The sequence below is a fragment of the Pseudophryne corroboree genome, chromosome 4 (assembly GCF_028390025.1).
Source record: "Pseudophryne corroboree isolate aPseCor3 chromosome 4, aPseCor3.hap2, whole genome shotgun sequence".
Classification (NCBI taxonomy): Eukaryota; Metazoa; Chordata; class Amphibia; order Anura; family Myobatrachidae; genus Pseudophryne; species Pseudophryne corroboree.
The window spans coordinates 359,164,427-359,186,619 of NC_086447.1; the positions used below are offsets into that span (position 1 = coordinate 359,164,427).

General features: G+C 46.1%; 1 protein-coding gene across 1 annotated transcript in view; it reads right to left on the reverse strand.

Moving 5' to 3' along the window:
• The window catches only part of PRSS56 (serine protease 56), a 240,669-nt gene that overhangs the window by 127,938 nt on the left and 90,538 nt on the right, over nucleotides 1–22,193 (reverse strand). Inside the window, exon 3 of the mRNA XM_063919643.1 lies at nucleotides 7,748–7,909. Within this exon, the coding sequence (XP_063775713.1) occupies nucleotides 7,748–7,909 (162 nt within the window). The remainder of the gene's footprint in view (nucleotides 1–7,747; nucleotides 7,910–22,193) is intronic.

Consider the following 22,193-nt stretch of genomic DNA (forward strand, 5'->3'; position numbering starts at 1 on the left):
AATATCTTACCTTTCTTGGTCACTTGAAACAAATTACCAATTGCTGCACCAGCATTGCTTACCATTGCTGGTTTAACACACTTCTTTAAATCAGTTAACAGGGCAATTATTGAGGCAAAGTTTGGCACAATTCTACTATAGTCACCAACTATTCCTAAAAAAGTACTAAACTGTATTTGGGATGGTTTTCTACCTGGGGACAGGACTTGATTGCTTAAATCTGGTTAGTCTGAGCCTTAGTTGTAGCCATAGTGTACTGTTTTTCTATAGAGCACATTTTTTTCTGAGATTGCAATGAAATCTGCTGTACTTCTGCTGGGGATCAGTATGATATACTGAAGGTCTGGATGTCGGCCATCAGTATACCGATAACATCATTCCAACCACCACAATGCCGGGAGCGGGGTGAGCGTAAAGAGTCCAATTGCAGGCTCGCTGCACTCACCACACTGCGGGCTCGGTGGCTCGCTGCGTTTGCCACAGGTTCTATTCCCACTCTATGGGTGTCGTGGACACCCTCAAGTGGGAATAGCCCCTGATAGCCGGGATTCCAGCTGCCGGTATTGTCAGCAGTCGGGATTCCGGCGTCGGCATCCTGACCAACGGGATCCCGGCAGCTGGCAACTTAACTGCATCCCTTCTGCTGTACTTTACAGAGATGCTTTTCTCAATCTCCCTTAAAAATGACAATGATGGGACTTAACAATATGATCTATCAACTTGTATAAAGCCATATAGTTATATGATATGGACACAAAGCGTCTTGAGTACAGATAGCATGCGTTTGTTTCACCTCTTTGAAGTTAGAGGTAGTTGCCAGTGCAACTTTGTAAGAAGAAGATATATATTGTACTGTATCTTATATTCCGGGCTGTAGCTAGAACATTATGAACCCCTAAGCAACATTATGAAGTGCCAGAGCTTCTAGGAGACACTTTTGTCTGCTGCAGTTGTTCATTTTATGCCCCATAATACTGTACTAGTTAATGTTATGCCCTGTATTAATGCCTTAGTTAATGTTATGCACCACAGTAGTGCCCTAGTTAATGTTATGCACCACAGTAGTTCCCTACTTATTGTTATACCCCGTAGTTGTGCCCTAGTTATTGTTATGCCGCATAGTAGTTCCTTACGTAATGCTATGCCCCACAGTAGTATCTTAGTTAATGTTATGCCCAATAGTAGTGCCCTAGTTAATGTTATGCCTCACAGTACTGCCCTAGTTAATGTCATGCCCCATAGTAGTTCCCTAGCAAATGTTATGTCCCACAGTAGTACTCTAGTTAATGTTATGTCCCACAATCCCATAGTAGTACCCTAGTTAATTTTATGCCACATAGTAGTTCCCTAGTCAATGTTATATCCCACAGTAGTACCCTAGTTATTGTTGTGCCCCATAGTACCGCCCTAGTTATTGTTATGCCACATAGTAGGCCCTTACTTAATGCTATGCCCGATAGTAGTTTCCTAGTTAATGTTATGCCCAATAGTAATACCCTAGTTAATGTTATGCCCCGTAGTAGTACCCTAATCACTGTTATGTCCCGCTGTAGTTGCCCAGTTAATGGTATATCCCACAATAGTAGCCCAGTTAATGTTATGTCCCACAGTAGTTCGCTAGTTAATGTTATGCCCCATAATAGTTCCGTAGTTATTTTTTTGCCTTTCATTTTTCACCTTATTTGCAATGGAGAAGTTATAATTGTTCCACCCCTGTTGGCAGCATTTAAATCTTTAAACACCAGCCCCGTATCTGCAGGGCCTTCAGGGCTGGGAAAATTGCAGTTTACAGTTAGTATAACAGGGGAGGAGGGTGTGAGGGTGTCCAATCAGCTTCTACCTTCCTAATTTTACTTTGTGTGGAGATCGTCTTAATTTCAGCACCATGACTCTCTGAGCTCAATTCCCACCTCCCAGCTCACTTCACAAAGGCTGTAATTAAGGAGCAACGTATTCTCTCATAGTGCCAGACTCACTAAATAGCACAGCTGTGCCTGTGTGGGTGAAGCGGTAGCAAAGGAGATGGACAGAGATCTACATAACCACTGACAAGTCCCTGTTTTCAGACTGCGCAACAGTCCTGACTTACTAGCTAATTCTTGTAACCTGGTAGACAAGTATATGACCTGGGTCTGGGGCCTCTTAGGCCTCTGGCCCCCATAGCAACATCACCCACTATAGCTAGCTACGTCCATATTTATAGGTCAGAGCCTTTCATATAACTCACCTACCCTTGGCATGGGTTTGGCTTCAAACTTGGAAGCATTATTAATTTCCTAAAGTCATTACTTTAGTGCCAGGTACCATCTATTTTCTGCTTCAAGACTATATGACTCTAAAGTGACGGGAGATCACAGGGGCTATATTCAATTGTATCTCTTTATCGCACTGATCGTGCCCATAGAGGTTGGGTTTAGCCATGAAAAGAAGTTAAACTCGATCAAAGTGCTGGGCACGACTACGAAAATTGCCATTTGGGCACCCAAACGGGACACTTTTCAAGCATTTTGGCTCGCCACCCTTGGCGGGTGCAAGCTGAAATGCAGACGGCGGCAGCCCCTGTGCTTGAACAGAGCTATAATTAAATAGCTCCATTCGGCGTCATCTAGTGGTTACATTTGAATCTCGCCCTATGACTCATAATTAAAGCGTCTTTTTAATCTCAACACAGGTGACTTGGTTTTGTAGTTCTGCCTGGAAATAAAATGAAAACCGGCACTGGAGGGATGAAAATGACCAACCTTTCTAACTTTCTAGTCATTCCTGAGAGTTCCAGACCCAGAAAACATACTTTGATCATCTTCACTCGGAAAACAGATCTCCCCATAAACAATTATTCACAGTTTCTGACCCTGGGTGACATACAATATACACAGCCTCTGCAGTAAATGTTTGGTCACCAAACCCAGTATATAAACTCAAAGTGAGTTGTTTTACAATATGTCATATTAGCATTACCTTCCCCCTCCTTCTATCAGTCTAAATTACCACTTGGTAATTCATTATCACAAATTTGTCTCTGATGCAAAGCCCATGGGCGCAAAGCTGTCGGGACAGATCTGTATAGTGCACACTGCTTTTTTTTATACTTTATTCACTACTGCATGGACTAACACATCATGCACAAGCTAAGGTACTTAAAGTAGAAAAAAAACATTACATTTGTCAATATTTATAGGGATAGACTTAATACGATTAAAAACACGTAAACAAAGACTCACAACACAATGCAGAAGACACAGGTCTTTACAGTAGACTACAGTGTGTACACACTATGTGATACGCTTGTAGGGGGTCATTCCGACCCATTCGCATGCAGCGTTTTTTTGCTACGGTGCAAACGGGTGCGGAATGCGCATGCGCGGCGGCCGCAGTGCGCAACGTTGCCCGGCGACAGGGGTCGTTGGGTTACGTCGCGGCTACCTACGGAAGTGGTCACAGCGGGGACCGCTAAGAAGATTGACATGAAGGAGGCGTGGATGGGCGGATCCGGACCGTTGGAGACCGTTTTCGGGGAGTGGTGAGTAAAACGCAGGCGTGTCCAGGACAACGGCGAGCGGAGGAGTGACGTCAAAGCCGGGCCCATCATCGCTGGATCCACATACACAGGGTAAGTATGTCCAGGGCTGGTCTACTTCTGCTTGAAATTTTTTTAGCTTAGCAGGGCTGCACAAGTGATCACAGCCCTGCTAAGCTAAAATACACTCCCCCATAGGCGTGGACTATTGATCGCAGCAGCAGCTAAAAGTTGCTGGCTGCGATCAACTCGGAATGACCACCCATGAGCGATATCACATAGCGTTTCCCCCTCCCCTCTCAAGCAGCCGGCATAATGCATACACAGTCATGCCGCGGCCGGCCCAACATGCCGCTTCTGACGATATTGTCAGATTGAGCTGCATGTACAGCCAACAGAGAGGGTTGTTAATGACCCCCAGGAGCGCACATCGGGCATCGCTTGTAGCATACACAATGGGCGATATTGTCAGGGAGTAAAAATTTGCGATATTGGGGGTCATTCCGGCCCGCTCGCTCGCTGCAGTTTGTCGCAGCGCAGCGCTCGGGTCGGAACTGTGCATGCGCCGGCGCCGCAGTGCGCCGGCGCATGGCAGTCATCGTTGCCTAGCGATCGCCTCTAAGACAGAGGCGGTCGCTGGGCAGGAGGGAGATGGGTCCAGGCCAACGCAGGCGTGGCCAGACGGTTGGGGGGGTGGGCAGCGGCGGCTGCGTGACTTCTCACGCAGCCGCTGCCGCCAGCGGCAGCGACAAACAACTCCCGGCCAGCCGCAGGAGCTGCGCTGGCCAGGAGTTACTCCACAAATACTAAAGCATCGCCGCTGTGCGATGCTTTTGTATTTGTGCGGGAGGGGCCGGACTGACATGCGGGGTGGACTAGCCTGTGCTGGGCGTCCCCCCGCATGTCAGGGAAGATGATCGTAGCTGTGCTAAATTTAGCACAGCTACGATCAACTCGGAATGACCCCCCTTGTTTACAATATCGCCTAGTGTGTATGCACCTTAACACTTTCAATAACAATTTCCAATGGGGCAGAGGCCAGTTTACCTTTGATTGTGATACTTTATTTCTGAGATTTGTACTTGCAATATTGTGGCCAGGAAAATGGTACCCAGTTACCCTTAGCAAAATCCTTACTCTCTAGTATACAAAATACATATGAGTTTCCTGTACCCATTGCATTGATAGGGCAATGTGTCCATTATCTATTATGTTTTGTCATGATATCACAGGTGTTTGGGTGATAAGTAGTCCTAGGAAGGTCACTGGTGAAGAGTGTCAGATCCTGTATGCTGCCAGGAAAAAAGAAACTAATCAACAGAGTTCCTTGATTTAGTGAAAGAACTTGGTACTTCCCCTACCCTTTAACCACAATCGATAGGTGTCCTCATGTTCAATCTGAGGTGCTTGGAGATCATGTGAGGCGCCTGAGGCGGGTCGCACCCTGGCCGCTCCTGTGTCAAGCTTCCGGGTGCGATCCACCTCAGGCGGTCTGAAAGGGGTATAACTGATGTTTAAGTGTTCAGACACCCAGGGAAAGGACAGAGGCATATGTACTAAGCCAGTGGTTCTCAAACTCAGTCCTCAGGACCCCACACAGTGCATGTTTTGCAGGTAACCCAGCAGGTGCACAGGTGTATTAATTAATCACTGACACATTTTAAAAGGTCCACAGGTGGAGTTAATTATGTCACTTGTGACTCTATGAGGAGACCTGCAAAACATGCACCGTGTGGGGTCCTGAGGACCGAGTTTGAGAACCAGTGTACTAAGCATTTGAGAGTGATAAAGTGGAGAGAGATAAATTACCAATCAAACAGCTCATAACTATCATTTTTCAAACACAGGCTGTAACATAGCAGTTAGGAGCTGATTGGCTGGTACTTTATCTCTCTCCAATTTATCACTATCCAAGTCTTAGTACATCTGGCCCGTAACAACACGTAACAACAGATCCTTGGTTTCAATGTTTCAGTAACTTTACTTCATGCTTTCATTAGAGTCTATGCTGTTGTAGATATCTGTGCTGCCAGTGAGAAGCTGCCAGGTGGGTACTGCACAAAATACCTTCACAACAACGGACATCAGAGTTGAAATAAATGACCAAAGCATACTTAGAGGCTCGTTTATCAAGAAGTGATAAAACTCGTTGTGAATTATAAAACTTGATTGCTCCAGCCAATCAGCTCCCAACTGTCATGTTTCCAGCTCCTGTCATGTGTTTGAAAAATGACAGTTGGGAGCTGATTGGTGAGTTTTATCATTCACAACAAGTTTTATCACTCTTTGATAAATGGGCACTTAATTCTATCATACGGTGAGTAAATCAAGAAGGTATTTTATAAGGAAACCCGGCTTATCAAACTTTCCAAAGATGTATGATCACTGTGACACCAGTAAAAGAACATATATTTTCAAAACATATCATAACTAGGGTAGCCAATAGTGGACACATGGGGCACTGGAACAAGGAGCCCATGCTTGCTAGCATGTGTAGTGATACTGCACCCCTCAGTACCAGACCCTGGGCTAGCTACTGGCAACCCAGATCAAAATGTCTCATTGTTAACGACCAGTGGACAACAATAAAATATTGGCCCTCATTCCGAGTTGATCGGTCGCAAGGCGAATTTAGCAGAGTTACACACGCTAAGCCGCCGCCTACTGGGAGTGAATCTTAGCTTCTTAAAATTGCGACCGATGTATTCGCAATATTGCGATTACTAACTACTTAGCAGTTTCAGAGTAGCTCCAGACTTACTCTGCCTGTGCGATCAGTTCAGTGCTTGTCGTTCCTGGTTGACGTCACAAACACACCCAGCGTTCGCCCAGGCACTCCCACCGTTTCTCCGGCCACTCCTGCGTTTTTTCCGGAAACGGTAGCGTTTTCAGCCACACGCCCCTGAAACGCCGTGTTTCCGCCCACTAACACCCATTTCCTGTCAATCACATTACGATCGCCGGAGCGAAGAAAAAGCCGTGAGTAAAAATACTTTCTTCATAGTAAAGTTACTTGGCGCAGTCGCAGTGCGAACTTTGCGCATGCGTACTAAGCGGATTTTCACTGCGATGCGATGAAAAAGAACGAGCGAACAACTCGGAATGAGGGCCATTGTCCAAGGTGCTTAGATTTCTGAGTGCTACCATTGCATGACTATAGAAACTTGTCTCTACACAGTATACACTATGCACTTTTTTCTTCATTTCTTGCGCATGTGGGTTTTTAAAAGTGGAGATGTTGCCCATAGCAACCAATCAGATTCTAGCTGTTATCTTCTAAAAGGTGCTAGATAAATCATAAGTAGAATCAGATAGGGTGCTATAGGCAACATTTACACTTCTAAAAACCTGCAGCTTATTTAATATACCCCAAACAGTCCATGTTTTTGTGATATCCATGCTTGAGCACAGATAGATAAATAAAAATAACCGAGGGACTAATTTAGTCACCTGTGCTCAAGTATGGCATTAAAACCAGGACTATCAGTGTGCCTTGAGAACCGTGGTTGGGAATCACCCTGACTTATGTACTCCATTTGAGCAAGATGTTATAAGGGTATCCAGACTCTGGGTCGACACCACTTAGGTGGACACCCATTAGGTCGACACCCATTGGTCGACAGTTACTAGGTCGACACTAGAAATAGATCAACACAACCATTAGGTCGACATCCAAAAAGGTCGACATGAGTTTTTCACATTTTTTTTCATTGTTTTAACTTTTTAATTTATTACGATCCACGTGGACTACGCTTGGGAACGGTGACCTGTGCTGAGCGCAGTGAGGCACCTTGCCCGAAGCATGGCGAGCGGACACGGTGCACTAACTGGGGTTCCCAGTCACTTTACGAGGAAAACGACACCAAAAAAACATGCAAAACTCATGTCGACCTAATGGCCGTGTCGACCTATTTCTAGTGTTGATCTAGCCACTGTCGACCAACAGGTGTCGACCTAATGGGTGTCGACCTAGCCAATGTCGACCCTGAGTCCCATACCTGTTATAAGATAGAGCAGGTTTTCTCAACCACTATCCCCCAGTACTACTAATAGGTCATGTTTTGTGGATTTCTGTCTGTGGAAACAGGTGGGATAGTTACTGAAACAGCAAAATAGATTAACTTGCCTGTGCATGATTAAAGAAATCCTCAAAACATGATTTGGTGGTACATGAAGATAAGGATTGAGAACCCCTGGGATAGTGTATATGGTACAAATAATAACACTGACCTCTACACTGTGCACTTAGGCTGCTACATTCTGGGAATAGACAGGGGGTGCATCCTAAACACTCCTGTTGACGACGATTCTTTTCTTTAACAGCGCCATCCAAAGCCTCTAGTGCTGTTTTGAGGGCAGTTTCCAGAATTAAAGTCCCTCTGTTGGAAATAGCTGTCAAGAATAGAACATGAGACACTTAGCGAAGGATTAAGACATCACACTTTTATTCCATACACATGTTCAGTTATGCTGAATATAGTCAGTCTGAACGATATACCCATCATCATTATCTACAGAATTAAGCATGACATCCCATTCTGATACTTCATTTTGTATACCAAAACATTTGTGTGATGAGGTCAGAAAGATGTACAAGCAAGCAGTCTAGCAAACAGGTTCAAGTTGATCCTCAAATATTAATGCACAGTACAAAGCAGCATAATCAATTCCTACCCAGTCCTGGCATGGAATTCACCTTGGGTTTTTATAGTAATAGCGGCATAGACGGTAGAACTTTGGGAAGTCTAGAACTTTGCATTTTACCAAGTATTGGCCAGAACTCACCTTGTAGGACCCTGGCTGGTAATCTGTATTGCTCCTTACTCACGGGAGCACAGTAATGCTGATGTGCCAGGTATGACATTGCCAGCACAATCCAGGAAAGGAGCTGCATTGTGTACATCACAACTTTTTTTCCACCTGAAATGGAAGCTTAATATATCTCTGTCTTGTTTAAAATCTCTTGATGTCACAACAAATCTTCATTCAGATGATCCCCTTTGTATTTTCTCCGCTGCACCTGTGAGGGGTGTACTCCTGTCCCTCACTATCACTCCTTCTCTAAATCTATTATTCTCCGTTTCTTCTATAGCATCTGCTCACTCTGTTTTGCCTCACTCTCTCTTTTACCTCTCTATCTCTCTGCGGGCAATGTTCTGTTTGTGTGTATTCACGCTCCCCTCTGCTTTTGTCTCACTTCAGCCTCTTCTGAAGATGACAGTTAAACAATACCCAGCATGGACAGTGAAGCTGTATATGTCCAGGACCACAGGAGGGGTTTGTGGGGCAGAAAGGACAGTTCCCAAGCGTTTTGATAAACTGCTCAATTCATTAATGCTTTGACACAGATGCCAGGACAGGAGGAGGCGGTGGGAGGGGAGCTTGCAGGCTGGATGGGGTGAGAAAAGAAGGGTTTGTGTTCATTAGCACCGAGATTGTTCTTAAGCCTCACTACATCATCCTCCGTTATGAACAATTGTTTGGGCTGTACAGTAAATGCACTCACCCATGTAACACTTCACCTAATGTAAACCTGATTCACTACTGTGCTGCATGACACAACTCTCATATTATTCAGACGTTCTCACCATACTGGGAATTAGAGACAGACATTTCAAAATCTGTATCTTTGATTATTGGATCTAGAGATTCTCATTTGGGGAAGATTCATCAAAGCTTGGAGACAGATAAAGTGGGAAGAGATAAATTTACCAACCAATTAGCTCCTAACTGTCATTTTACAGGCTGTTTTATATTGTGTTCCACCAATTGACACCTGTTTGCTAATTGACATATCAACTGTTACTATCATCAGCCTTCTTGATTCTGAAGGACTGCAAAGTTCTGTATACTGCAATCATAATTCAAAGGGCAGGATTCAAATGTGCGCTCTCCCCTCCCAGCCGCGATCACGCCCGCCGGCAGTATTCTGTTACTGCTAGTGGGCGCAATCATTTCAGCTGAACTGCATGTAGAGAGACCCATTTGGGCGCCCAAGCAGTTCTTTTTACGATCGCTCCCATTAGTTTAGTCGGATTAAGGTGCTTTGTGCGCCTAAACCTGACTGTACTGGGCACAATAGGGGCAAAAATGGGGGACATTTGAATATCACCCCCCTATCTCCCGTCACTTTAGATGAGAGATAGGGGTCGCGTTAACATTTGAATCCGGCCCACAGTCATCAACTTGAATAAATGGATGGTAGGATAGAAGAAATAACTCGGGTACAAATTACCTTTGTTTTTGAATGAATATAGCATTTGCATTGGTATATGCTTCTGTTCCTCACATAAATAAATGTATAAGTTGGGAAGGGTGTAGTATTGTATGCCGGCGGCTGGGCTCCCGGCGACCAGCAGACCAGCGCCGGAATCCCGACCGCCGGCATACCGACAGCGTGGCGAGCGCAAATAAGCCCCTTGCGGGCTCGCTGCGCTTGCCACGCTGCGGGCACGCTGCGCTTGCCACGCTGCGGGCACGGTGCTATTAATTTTCCCTTTAGGGGAGTCATGGACTCCCAAGAGGGAGATAAAGTGTCTTTATGTTGGCTGTCGGGATTCCAGCACCGGTATACTGTGCGCCTGGATCCCGACAGCCGGCAAACTGAAGACTACCCGCTGGGAGATCATCCAACAGGTTTTGTCTTCTTGTACCCCTGTGGTACAAGAGTCTGTACAATTTCTCATCACCTAGCTCCAACCCACTGCCTGGGTCAAGATAAGCCCTTTCTGCTTGTTTATCTGTTGTCTTCTTTATACCCTATCTGTTCTCCCCCTGAAAGCATAGAATATATATTTATACAATTACACAAGAGTCAGGTAAGAGATAACGTAATCTTGTAGTACAGAAGGAAGTACTAAACAGTGGATAAACCAAAGTTAATTATGATACATTAGAAAACACAAATAGGATGCTCCTAGGAGGACCTGACTGTCACTAACTGATCTTGTGAAAGAAAAAAGGCAGAGACAGAATGAAAATCAGAAAGGAGGTTATGAGTGCCCGGCATCGCCTGAATGGGAGCATTGTAGTCGGGACCAGAGCAGGCGGCTCTATCAAAGCTGTGCCCTGATGATCAGAGGAGAGCCGCTGCTCTTGATCATTTTCACGCTTTCATCCTTTCCAGTGAAATGTTGTCAGTTCAGATCCCTTTGGTCCACAAGCCGGAGCTTGTGAAACAAACATAAAAACAGATAGCTGAAGATGTAACAACGGTAAAAATGAAGGACAGGAAAAGAATCAGGCTGTGCAAAGTCTGGGGGAGCTGCTCCCTGGCAGTTCATGAAAGGAGACATTAACACAATGCACTTAACACAAATATATCTCACAGTCGCTCACATCAATCAATCTGTTAATAGGCAGCTCAAAATGGGCTGAGCTCCATTAATGGATGCAATTACTGTACGTGTTCTGCTATCTCATACCCTCCGACATTTTACACATAAAAACCGGTACAAATTAGGAGCCACGCCCCCTTTCCTATACTTTCAATGGACATTTGGAAAGTCAAAAATCGGTACAAAGCCCTTTTTGGCAGGTACAGTTGGAGGGTATGCTGTCTTACAATATAGAGTATAAGCTATCACAACACAGCACCTAATAATTCTTCTTTTTGCACAGCTAATAATTTGCTGGTCATGCGCCTGATGCAAAGTTCAATGCACATTGTCCATAAATGCTCCCGCACCGAGTCCACAGAAATAAGTGTGCACTCACCTTACATCCATACAATTGGTATGCTACTTGCCATCATCATCAGTGCACACTTGTACCAGCCTATAACTGCTGTGAGAGATACACCTTTCTACATGCGTATTTAAGCTTACGCCTGACTGGCTCACAGTTCCGTCTACATGCCCTCACTAAACCTTGCCTGGCCAGTTACAGCTCTTCAGTTACATGCCGAGAGGCATATGACTCTGCATCACCCCTTAGTTGTGTACATATGGCTCTGGAGGGTATGCTGTATGAAAACATGCAGCATACAGGGCCGGATTAAGGGCTACATGGGCCTGGAGCTGAAAATTTTCAAGGGCCTTTACTGAGATGGAGAGGTGTTGTGACCAGTGCTGAATGGGTGTGGCCTGAGTCACGTGTGGGTGTACACCCTGTACAATATGTGCCCCAATGTCTCATAAATACATAAACATAGAAAAATTGGATAATTTTGTGAGAAAACTACAAAACCAATTTTAATAATTATGATTTATGATTGTTTGGGTAGGTGCCATCATCCTGCATGATAGGCCTATTTTTATGTGTAGGCCTGGAGCTGGTGCTCCATCTGCCACATTGTTAATCTGGCCCTGGCAGCATACGTTCCACAACTGACTTGTATTAAGCTTCTCTTTGTTAGCAAGAACAACGCTGAGGTTAAACATTTTCAAATCTGCTCCAAACTGTACAGGATATTATTATTATGATTATTATGATTATTATTATTAGTAACAACAACAACAACAACAGTTACTTATATATCTGCTGCACTTTACAGTTGGGAAAATTATAGTAATAAAACAAGACTGAGTAATAACAGGTAGACACAGAGGTAGGCCCTGTTTACAAACTTACAATCTATAGGAAAATAGGCATTTGTTACTCAAGGATAGGTGCGAATTATTGCATAATGGTCCAGCCAGACTGCAAAGATTCTTGGCCTCAGGTCAGCAGGGTGTGAAAGTGAAGAAAGAGAAAATCGATAAAGTTACTGCATGTGTAGATAGTATAGAGGGAATGTAACTGGGTAAGTAAGCTTGTGGCTGTTATGTGAGTGTTTCTGGAATTTGATAACCTTGCCTGAAGAGGTGAGTATCAGGGAACACTAAAAGTTTTGGAGACTAGAGGAAAGTCTTATGGTGCGTGGTAGGGCAATCGACAGAGTGGATGCAGACCAAAATAAATCCTGTAACCATGAGTAGGTCAGGTAATGCGTGTGGATGAGAGACACAGATCTTGTGCAGAGCAGAGAGGTCGAGCTAAGAGATATTTTGAGATAAGCGAAGAGATATATGTTGGTATAGTTTGGTTAATAGCTTTACAGATGAATCCCCGCTAGTCGTGCCTCCATCTGTGACTAGGCGCGCCTGCCTGGGCGCACCTGAACGCTGTGAGCATCTCCGTCTGGACAGGCGCATGCACCCGGATGGAGACACGCCCCATTCACTTGAAAAGAGAGTGTCTCCGTCCAGGCGGGTACGCACGCCCAGACAGAGACGCTTACAGTGGGAAGCGGCTCTGTGCACTCCCAGCGTGACTAGGCGGTCGGATCGCCTAGTCACACCGGGAGTGCACGCCTGTGATCGGGCAGGCAAAGATAAGGGAGGCTCCATCTGTATGTGTAACTATAAGTATCTTATATTGAATTTGGTAGAATACAGGTAACCAATAGAAGGACTGACAGAGTGGAGCAGCAGATGATGAACATTTAGCAAGGAAGATTAGTCTCGCAGCTTCATTCAGAATGGATTGTAGTGGTGAGAGTCTGTTGAGGAAGACCAGTAAGGAGACTATTGCAATATTCAATGTGGGAGATAATGAGTGCATGAATTTGACTTTTTTGCAGTGTCATGTATAAGATATGGGCTTATCCTGGATATGTATTTTATATGTATGTAACAGGATTTGGAAACAGATTGAATGTGGTGAACAAGACAGTTCAAGGGGTCAAGGCTGACACCAAGACAACAAGCTTGTGGGGTGGGGGTGATTCTTCAGTTATCAACAGTGATAGAGATATCATGTTGGTAACTATTATTGGCTGGTGGAAATATTAATTCTGTTTTGGAAGTATTAAGTTTGAGGTAGCAAGATGACATCCAAGATGAAATGGCAATTAGTAATGCGGACCAACACAGATGGTGGGAAATCTGGGGGGGATTGGTTGATTTGTCATCCAAATACAGATGTTACTGAAATCCAAAGCAGCTTATAAGATTGTCAGGAGATGTGGTATACAGTGGATGGAGAAAAGCAGAGGACCAGTAGGATGAGAACCAGGATAGGGCTGTGGGGGTCGCAGAGGGGGGGCACCGGCTTTCTATCTTGCTTGATCAGAAGTGAGTCCCTCCTCCTCAGCCGGCGGCACCATCTTCCCAGTGACATCTGTGAAGATGGCGCATGTGCACCATAGAGCAAAGACTTTGGAACAGTGCCAGAATCTTTGCTTTCAATGTGCAGCGTCCATCTTCCGAAGTTGTCACTGGGAAGATGGCGCCGCCCAGCACTGACAGTAGTAAGTATATTCGGGGAGTGAGGGAGGCACTCCCCCCCTCTCTGCGCCACTGGATGTGCAGTCAGGTGAGCCAAAGCGTCTCCTGTCATACTCCAGTACACAGCAGAGTTTTGACTATACTATAACAATGATAAGAAAAATACAAAGATGATATTTTAGATATATTGTTTGAATTATTCTAATAATTTCTATGGTTAAAAACTCTGGAGTATACTGGAGTATGACAGGAGAGGCATTGCCTACCCTGCCTACAGTACCTTGTCTGCACATCTCTGATCAAAACTCCAGCAGTATATACTGTACTGTTACACCTTTGTATAATGCCATGCACCCTCAGGTTCATGCACCCGGGAAGGACCCGTTTCCAATTCCCGGGTGCGACGCGGCATTGTGATGTGAAAGCGGCATGAATGAGTTTTGGAACCACTGATCTAAGTGATCAAAGTTGTATCGAAGTATAAAGTTCCAGAGCATATATGAAAAAATAAGATTTTACTCACCGGTAAATCTATTTCTCGTAGTCCGTAGTGGATGCTGGGACTCCGTAAGGACCATGGGATTAGCGGCTCCGCAGGAGACTGGGCACAACTAAAGAAAGCTTTAGGACTACCTGGTGTGTACTGGCTCCTCCCACTAAGACCCTCCTCCAGACCTCAGTTAGGACACTGTGCCCGGAAGAGCTGACACAATAAGGAAGGATTTTGAATCCCGGGTAAGACTCATACCAGCCACACCAATCACACCGTATAACTCGTGATACTATACCCAGTTAACAGTATGAAATATAACTGAGCCTCTCAACAGATGGCTCAACAATAACCCTTTAGTTAGGCAATAACTATAAACAAGTATTGCAGACAATCCGCACTTGGGATGGGCGCCCAGCATCCACTACGGACTACGAGAAATAGATTTACCGGTGAGTAAAATCTTATTTTCTCTGACGTCCTAAGTGGATGCTGGGACTCCGTAACGACCATGGGGATTATACCAAAGCTCCCAAACGGGCGGGAGAGTGCGGATGACTCTGCAGCACCGAATGAGCAAACTCTAGGTCCTCCTCAGCCAGGGTATCAAACTTGTAGACTCTTACAAAATTGTTTTAACCCGACCAAGTAACAGCTCGGCAAAGTTGTAAAGCCGAGACCCCTCGGGCAGCCGCCCAAGAAGAGCCCACTTTCCTCGTGGAATGGGCTTTTACAGATTTAGGGTGCGGCAGTCCAGCCGCAGAATGTGCAAGTTGAATCGTGCTACAGATCCAGCGAGCAATCGTCTGCTTAGAAGCAGGAGCACCCAGCTTGTTGGGTGCATACAGGAGAAATAGCGAGTCAGTTTTCCTGACTCCAGCTGTCCTGGAAACATATACTTTTCAGGGCCCTGACTACATCCAGTAACTTGGAATCCTCCAAGTCCCAAGTAGCCGCAGGCACCACAATAGGTTGGTTCACATGAAAAACTGATACCACCTTAGGAAGGAATTGGGAACGAGTCCACAATTTCGCCTTATCCATATAAAATACAGATAAGGGCTTTTGTATGACAAAGCCGCCAATTCTGATACACGCCTGGCCGACGCCAAGGCCCACAGAATTACCACTTTCCACGTGAGGTATTATAGCTCCACGGATTTAAGTGGCTCAACCCAATGCGACTTCAGGAAATCCAACACCACGTTGAGATCCCACGGTGCCACTGGAGGCACAAACGGGGGCTGACTATGCAGCACTCCCTTAACAAAAGTCTGAACTTCAGGCAGTGAAGCCAGTTCAATTTTGGAAGAAAATCGATAGAGCCGAAATCTGGACCTTAATGGAACCCAATTTTAGGCCCAGAGTCACCTCTGACTGTAGGAAGTGCAGAGATCGACCTAGCTGAAATTTCTCCTTTGGGCCTTCCTGGCCTCACAGTACGCAACATATTTCCGCCATATGCGGTGATAATGGTTTGCGTTCACTTCTTTCCTAGCTTTAAATAGCGTAGGGATAACTTCCTCCGGAATTCCCTTTTCCTTCAGGATCCGGCGTTCAACCGCCATGCCGTCAACGCAGCCGTGGTACGTCTTGGAACAGACAGGCCCCCTGCTGCAGCAGGTCCTGTCTGAGCGGCAGAGGCCATGGGTCCTCTGAGATCATTTCTTGGAGTTCTGGTTACCAAGCTCTTCTTGGCCAACCCGGAACAATGAGTATAGTTCTTACTCCTCTCCTTCTTATTATTCTCATTACCCTGGGTAAGAGAGTCAGAGAAGGGAACCCATACACCGACTGGTACACCCACGGTGTTACCAGAGCGTCCACAGCTATCGCCTAAGGGTCCTTGACCTGGCGCAATATCTTTGTAACTTTTAGTTGAGGCGGGACACCATCATGTCCACCTGTGGCCTTTCCCAACGGTGTACAATCATTTGGAAGACTTCTGGATGAAGTCCCCACTCTCCCGTGTGGAGGTCGTGTCTTCTGAGAAAGTCTGCTTCTCAGTTGTCCACTCCGGGAATGAACACTGCTGACAGTGCTAACACATGATTTTCCGCCCATCGGAGAATCCTTGTGGCTTCTGCCATCGCCATCCTGCTTCTTGTGCCGCCCTGTCGGTTTACATGAGCGACCGCCGTGATGTTGTCTGACTGGATCAGCACCGGCCGGTGTTGAAGCAGGGGTCTAGCCTGACTTAGGGCATTGTAAATGGCCCTCAGTTCCAGAATATTTATGTGTAGGGAAGTCTACTGACTTTTCCATAGCCTTGGAAGTTCCTTCCCTGTGTGACTGCCCCCCAGCCTCGAAGGCTGGCATCCGTGGTCACCAGGACCCAGTCCTGTATGCCGAATCTGCGGCCCCCTAGAAGATGAGCACTCTGCAGCCACCACAACAGCGACACCCTGACCCTTGGAGACAGGGTTATCCGCCGATGCATCTGAAGATGCAACCCGGACCACTTGTCCAACAGATCCCACTGGAAAATCCGTGCATGGGACCTGGCGAATGGAATTTCTTCATAAGAAGCTACCATCTTTCCCAGGGCTCGCGTGCATTGATGCACCGACACCTGTATACGTATTAGGAGGTCTCTGTCTAGAGACAACAACTCCTTGGACTTCTCCTCCGGGAGAAACCCTTTTTATCCTGTTCTGTGTCCAGAACCATACCCAGGAACAGTAGACGCGTCGTAGGAACCAGCTGCGACTTTGGAATATTCAGAATCCAGCCGTGCTGTTGTAGCACTTCCCGAGATAGTGCTACTCCGACGAACAACTGCTCCCTGGACCTCGCCTTTATAATGAGATCGTCCAAGTACGGGATAATTATTTCGGCCATTACCTTGGTAAATACCTCGATGCCGGGGACAGACCAACGGCAACGTCTGGAATTGGTAATGACAATCCTGTACCACAATATTGAGGTACTCCTGGTGAAGAGGGTAAATAGGGACATGCAGGTAATCATCCTTGATGTCCAGTGATACCATGAAATTCTCCAGGCTTGCAATAATCGCCCTGAGCGATTCCATTTTGAACTTGAACCTTCGTATATAAGTGTTCAAGGCTTTCAATTTTAGAATGGGTCTCACCGAACCGTCTGGTTTCGGTACCGCAACATTTTGGAATAGTAACCCCGGCCTTGTTGAAGGAGGGGTACCTTGCTTTCACCTGCTGGAAGTACAGCTTGTGAATTGCCGCCAGTACTACCTTTCTCCGAGGGCAGCCGGCAAGGCTGATGTGAGGTAATGGCGAGGGGGAGTCGCCTCGAACTCCAGCCTGTATCCCTGTGATACTATTTGCAGAACCTAGAGATCCACCTGTGGGCAAGCCCACTGGTCCCTGAAGTTCCCGAGACGCGCCCCTACCGCACCTGTCTCCACCTGTGGAGCCCCAGCGTCATGCGGTGGACTCAAAGGAAGCGGGGGAAGATTTTTGATCCTGGGAACTGGCTGCTGGTGCAGCTTTTTTCCTTCTTCCCTTGTCTCTGTGCAGAAAGGAAGCGCCTTTGACCCGCTTGCTTTTCTGAAGCCGAAAGGACTGTACCTGAAAATACGGTGCTTTCTTAGGCTGTGAGGAAACCTGAGGTAAAAAAATTTCTTCCCAGCTGTTGCTGTGGATACGAGGTCCCAGAGACCATCCCCAAACAATTCCTCACCCTTATAAGGCAGAATCTCCATGTGCCTTTTACAGGCAGCATCACCTGTCCACTGCCGGGTTTCTAATACCCTCCTGGCAGAATGGACATTGCATTAATTCTGGATGCCAGCCGGCAAATATCCCTCTGTGCATCCTTTATATATATAAGACAACGTCTTAAATATGCTCAATGTTAGCAAAATATTATCCCTGTCTTAGCGTATTAATATTATCTGACAGGGTATCAGACCACGCTGCAGCAGCACTATTTATGCTGAGCCAATTGCAGGTCTCAGTATATAACCTGAGTGTGTAAATACAGACTTCAGGATCGCCTCCTGCTTTTTATCAGCAGGTTCCTTCAAGGTGGCCGTATCCTAAGACGGCAGTGCCACCTTTTGACAAACGTGTGAGCGCCTTATCCACCCTAAGGGATATCTCCCAACGTGACCTATCCTCTGGCGGGAAAGGGTACGCCATCAGTAACTTTTTAGAAATTACCAGTTTCTTATCGGGGGGGAAACCACGCTTCTTTACACACTTCATTCATTCATCTGATGGGGGAACAAAACACTGGCTGCTTTTTCTCCCCAAAAATAAAACCCCTTTTATGTGGTACTTGGGTTAATGTCAGAAATGTGTAACACATTTTTCATTGCCGAGATCATGTAACGGATGCTCCTAGTGGATTGTGTATATGTCTCAACCTCGTCGCCACTGGAGTCAGACTCCGTGTCGACATCTGTGTCTGCCATCTGAGGTAACGGGCTTTTTTGAGCCCCTGATGGCCTTTGAGACGCCTGGGCAGGCGCGGGCTGAGAAGCCGGCTGTCCCACAGCTGTTACGTCATCCAGCCTTTTATGTAAGGAGTTGACACTGTCGGTTAATACCTTCCACCTATCCATCCACTCTGGTGTCGGCCCCACAGGGGGCGACATCCCATTTATCGGCCTCTGCTCCGCCTCCACGTAACCTTCCTCATCCAACATGTCGACACAGTCGTACCGACACACCGCACACACACAGGGAATGCTCTGACTGAGGACAGGACCCCACAAAGTCCTTTGGGGAGACAGAGAGAGAGTATGCCAGCACACACCAGAGCGCTATATAATGCAGGGATTAACACTATAACTGAGTGATTTTCCCCCAAATAGCTGCTTGTATACATATATTGCGCCTAAATTTAGTGCCCCCCCTCTCTTTTTAACCCTTTGAGCCTGAAAACTACAGGGGAGAGCCTGGGGAGCTGTCTTCCAGCTGCACTGTGAAGAGAAAATGGCGCCAGTGTGCTGAGGGAGAAGCCCCGCCCCTTTTTCGGCTGACTTTCTCCCGCTTTTTCTGGAATACTGGCAGGGGTAATTTTACATCTATATAGCCTCTAGGACTATATATGATGTAGATTTGCCAGCCAAGGTGTCATATATTGCCCTCAGGGCGCCCCCCCCCCCAGCGCCCTGCACCCATCAGTGACCGGAGTGTGAGGTGTACATGAGGCGCAATGGCGCACAGCTGCAGTGCTGTGCGCTACCTTGGTGAAGACCGAAGTCTTCTGCCGCCGATTTTCCGCACTCTTCATGCTTCTGGCTCTGTAAGGGGGACGGCGGCGCGGCTCCGGGAACGAACACCAAGGTCGGGTCCTGCGGTCGATCCCTCTGGAGCTAATGGTGTCCAGTAGCCTAAGAAGCCCAAACTACCACCTGTTAGGTAGGTTCGCTTCTTCTCCCCTTAGTCCCTCGCTGCAGTGAGTCTGTTGCCAGCAGATCTCACTGTAAAATAAAAAACCTAAATATACTTTCTTTCTAGGAGCTCAGGAGAGCCCCTAGTGTGCATCCAGCTCAGCCGGGCACAAGAATCTAACTGAGGTCTGGAGGAGGGTCTTAGTGGGAGGAGCCAGTGCACACCAGGTAGTCCTAAAGCTTTCTTTAGTTGTGCCCAGTCTCCTGCGGAGCCGCTAATTCCATGGTCCTTACGGAGTCCCAGCATCCACTTAGGACGTCAGAGAAAGGCTAATACATACTTTAGTTACAAAATGCTTACTTACAAAAGCTACTAGGGCTTCAATAACAATAGACAATACCTGTGTTGCAATTGAAGTATAAAGGATACCTTATAACTCTAATAGATGACGGCCACAGCAAGGAGACTGGACAGCTTGATCCCCCCAAAATGTCTTTGGTTTCTGTGACTTCATAAGTTGCACTGTAATCAGTATTGATTCAGGGGCCAATTCAGTAAGGATAGCAAATTCTGCTAATCAGCAGAATTTGCTATCCTATTGCACGCATGCGGGGGATCGCCCAGCGCTGGGCAAGGCCGTCCAGCATGCTGACCGGCGCCTCCCCCCCTGCTACAAGCAGAAATTGCTTTCGCCTCGCAATTTCTGCTTGTTAGCAGAAACTAAGGTTGACTCCTGCAGGTGCAGCTTAGCTGCGGCCGTAGGAGTTCCAGTGCCATCTTACCTGTCGCGGCGGCTGAGTGTGACGTCACAAATCTGCCATGCCCACGCGCCCGACACGCCCCCTTTCGCGTCGCACAGCCCACCATTCGGGTTGCCCCGCCCCTGCAACACTCCGTTTCCTCCCTGAAAACGAAGCGTTGCCACCCCCCTCCCGACCCGCAACCACCTCTGCCTGATTGACAGGCAGAGGCGACTGCATTTTCTGCGTCCCCCCGCAGAAAATGCGGACGCATGCGCAGTAGGGCCTGCTGCGCATGCGCCCATGGCACCCCCGCAGAATTTCCGGCCTGGTTCGCAATTTGCGATCGGACCTGAATTAGCCCCTCAGTCCATAAAATAGTCACCTCCACTGTGACTAGATGACATCTGTACAGTAATGCTGCAGTCACCCAATTATATAGTAACATGCCTGTTGGTTAGATAGTAATGGGAATTGTTTTTGCAATTGTCACTCACAATAAATACATTTCATGCAACTAACATTTCATAGTAATAAAGGTACTACTTATGTAGCTGTGAAAAAAGGCCTATTGCAAGACAACAGTATTACTACACTAGCCAGCATTGCAGGAGTAGGTGACAAACAAGATTTCTCTTTTCAGAAATGTATGCGATAAGTGATTCTATATATATAAAAAATAATACTTATGTCCACAATAGGGAAATATTCATAATTAGGCCACTAAGTACTTTGCTTCTTGCAGCGCAGTTATAAAGGAGCCTCATTCATCATCATCGTCATCATCATCACCATGAGCAATTGGATTGACCCCTTAGAATACAGCCTTCACAATAAAGCAGAAGTTTTTTATATACATAAACAAATACTATATTACCATCAGAAGGGCATGAATAAGCATAGTTAACAGATATAACAGCATGATTAAGCATATTAGAAAATACAGATGTATCATACACTTAGGGGTAAATTTACTAAGATGAGAGTTCTAGTTAAGATGGGATGTTGCCCATAGCAACCAATCAGATTCCAGGTATTTTCTTCTAGACAGTGCTAGATAAATGAGAAGTAGAATCTGGTTGCTATGGGCAACATCCCATCTTAAATAGAACTCCCATCTTAGTAAATTTACCCCTTAGCGTCTATACACCATATATCACGAGATCAACGCCCAATGTGCCTGCGTTGCTCCAAGACTTGTATGGTCACATACTCACATATCTCAGGCTCCGCAGATGGTTGAGTGGACTGGATTAAAGCCTATTGTTTACATAACATTTTGTGGTCACCCTTTTTCTTACACCTTATTTTTCCATATGTAAGCCAATAATTGTCTGGCAATTCCGCAGGTGCTCATTAATTTCTATACTTGCGTGAGGTTCTGTCACCTTAACTCAGTGAGCTAGCAGACGTAAACCCATGATAAAAAACATAGGGGTAAATTTACTAACATTCGTAATTTTCGGAAAAAGGTCAAAGTTCAATCACGAATGACATCGAAAGTGTAAAACTGCAACTTTTTGAATTGATTACGACTAATTTACTAAGCTGTCGTATTCGGGTTTTTCTTTTGTTCCGATGTCGATGTCATTCGTGTTTTTTTTTCTATTTTTACGGCAGTGATTAGCAAAACACTGCCGACTTTTTAAAAATGAATCTCGGCCGGATCTGTGTGATCCGTGCTGGGGTTCATTTTTTTTTTTTTTTTAATTAAACAGTGTAAAATTAAAAAAAAAATTGCGTGGGGTCCCCCCTCCTAAGCATAACCAGCCTCGGGCTCTTTGAGCCGATCCTGGTTGCAGAAATATGGGGAAAAAAATGACAGGGGTTCCCCCATATTTAAGCAACCAGCATCGGGCTCTGCACCTGGTCCTGGTTCCAAAAATACGGGGGACAAAAAGAGTAGGGGTCCCCCGT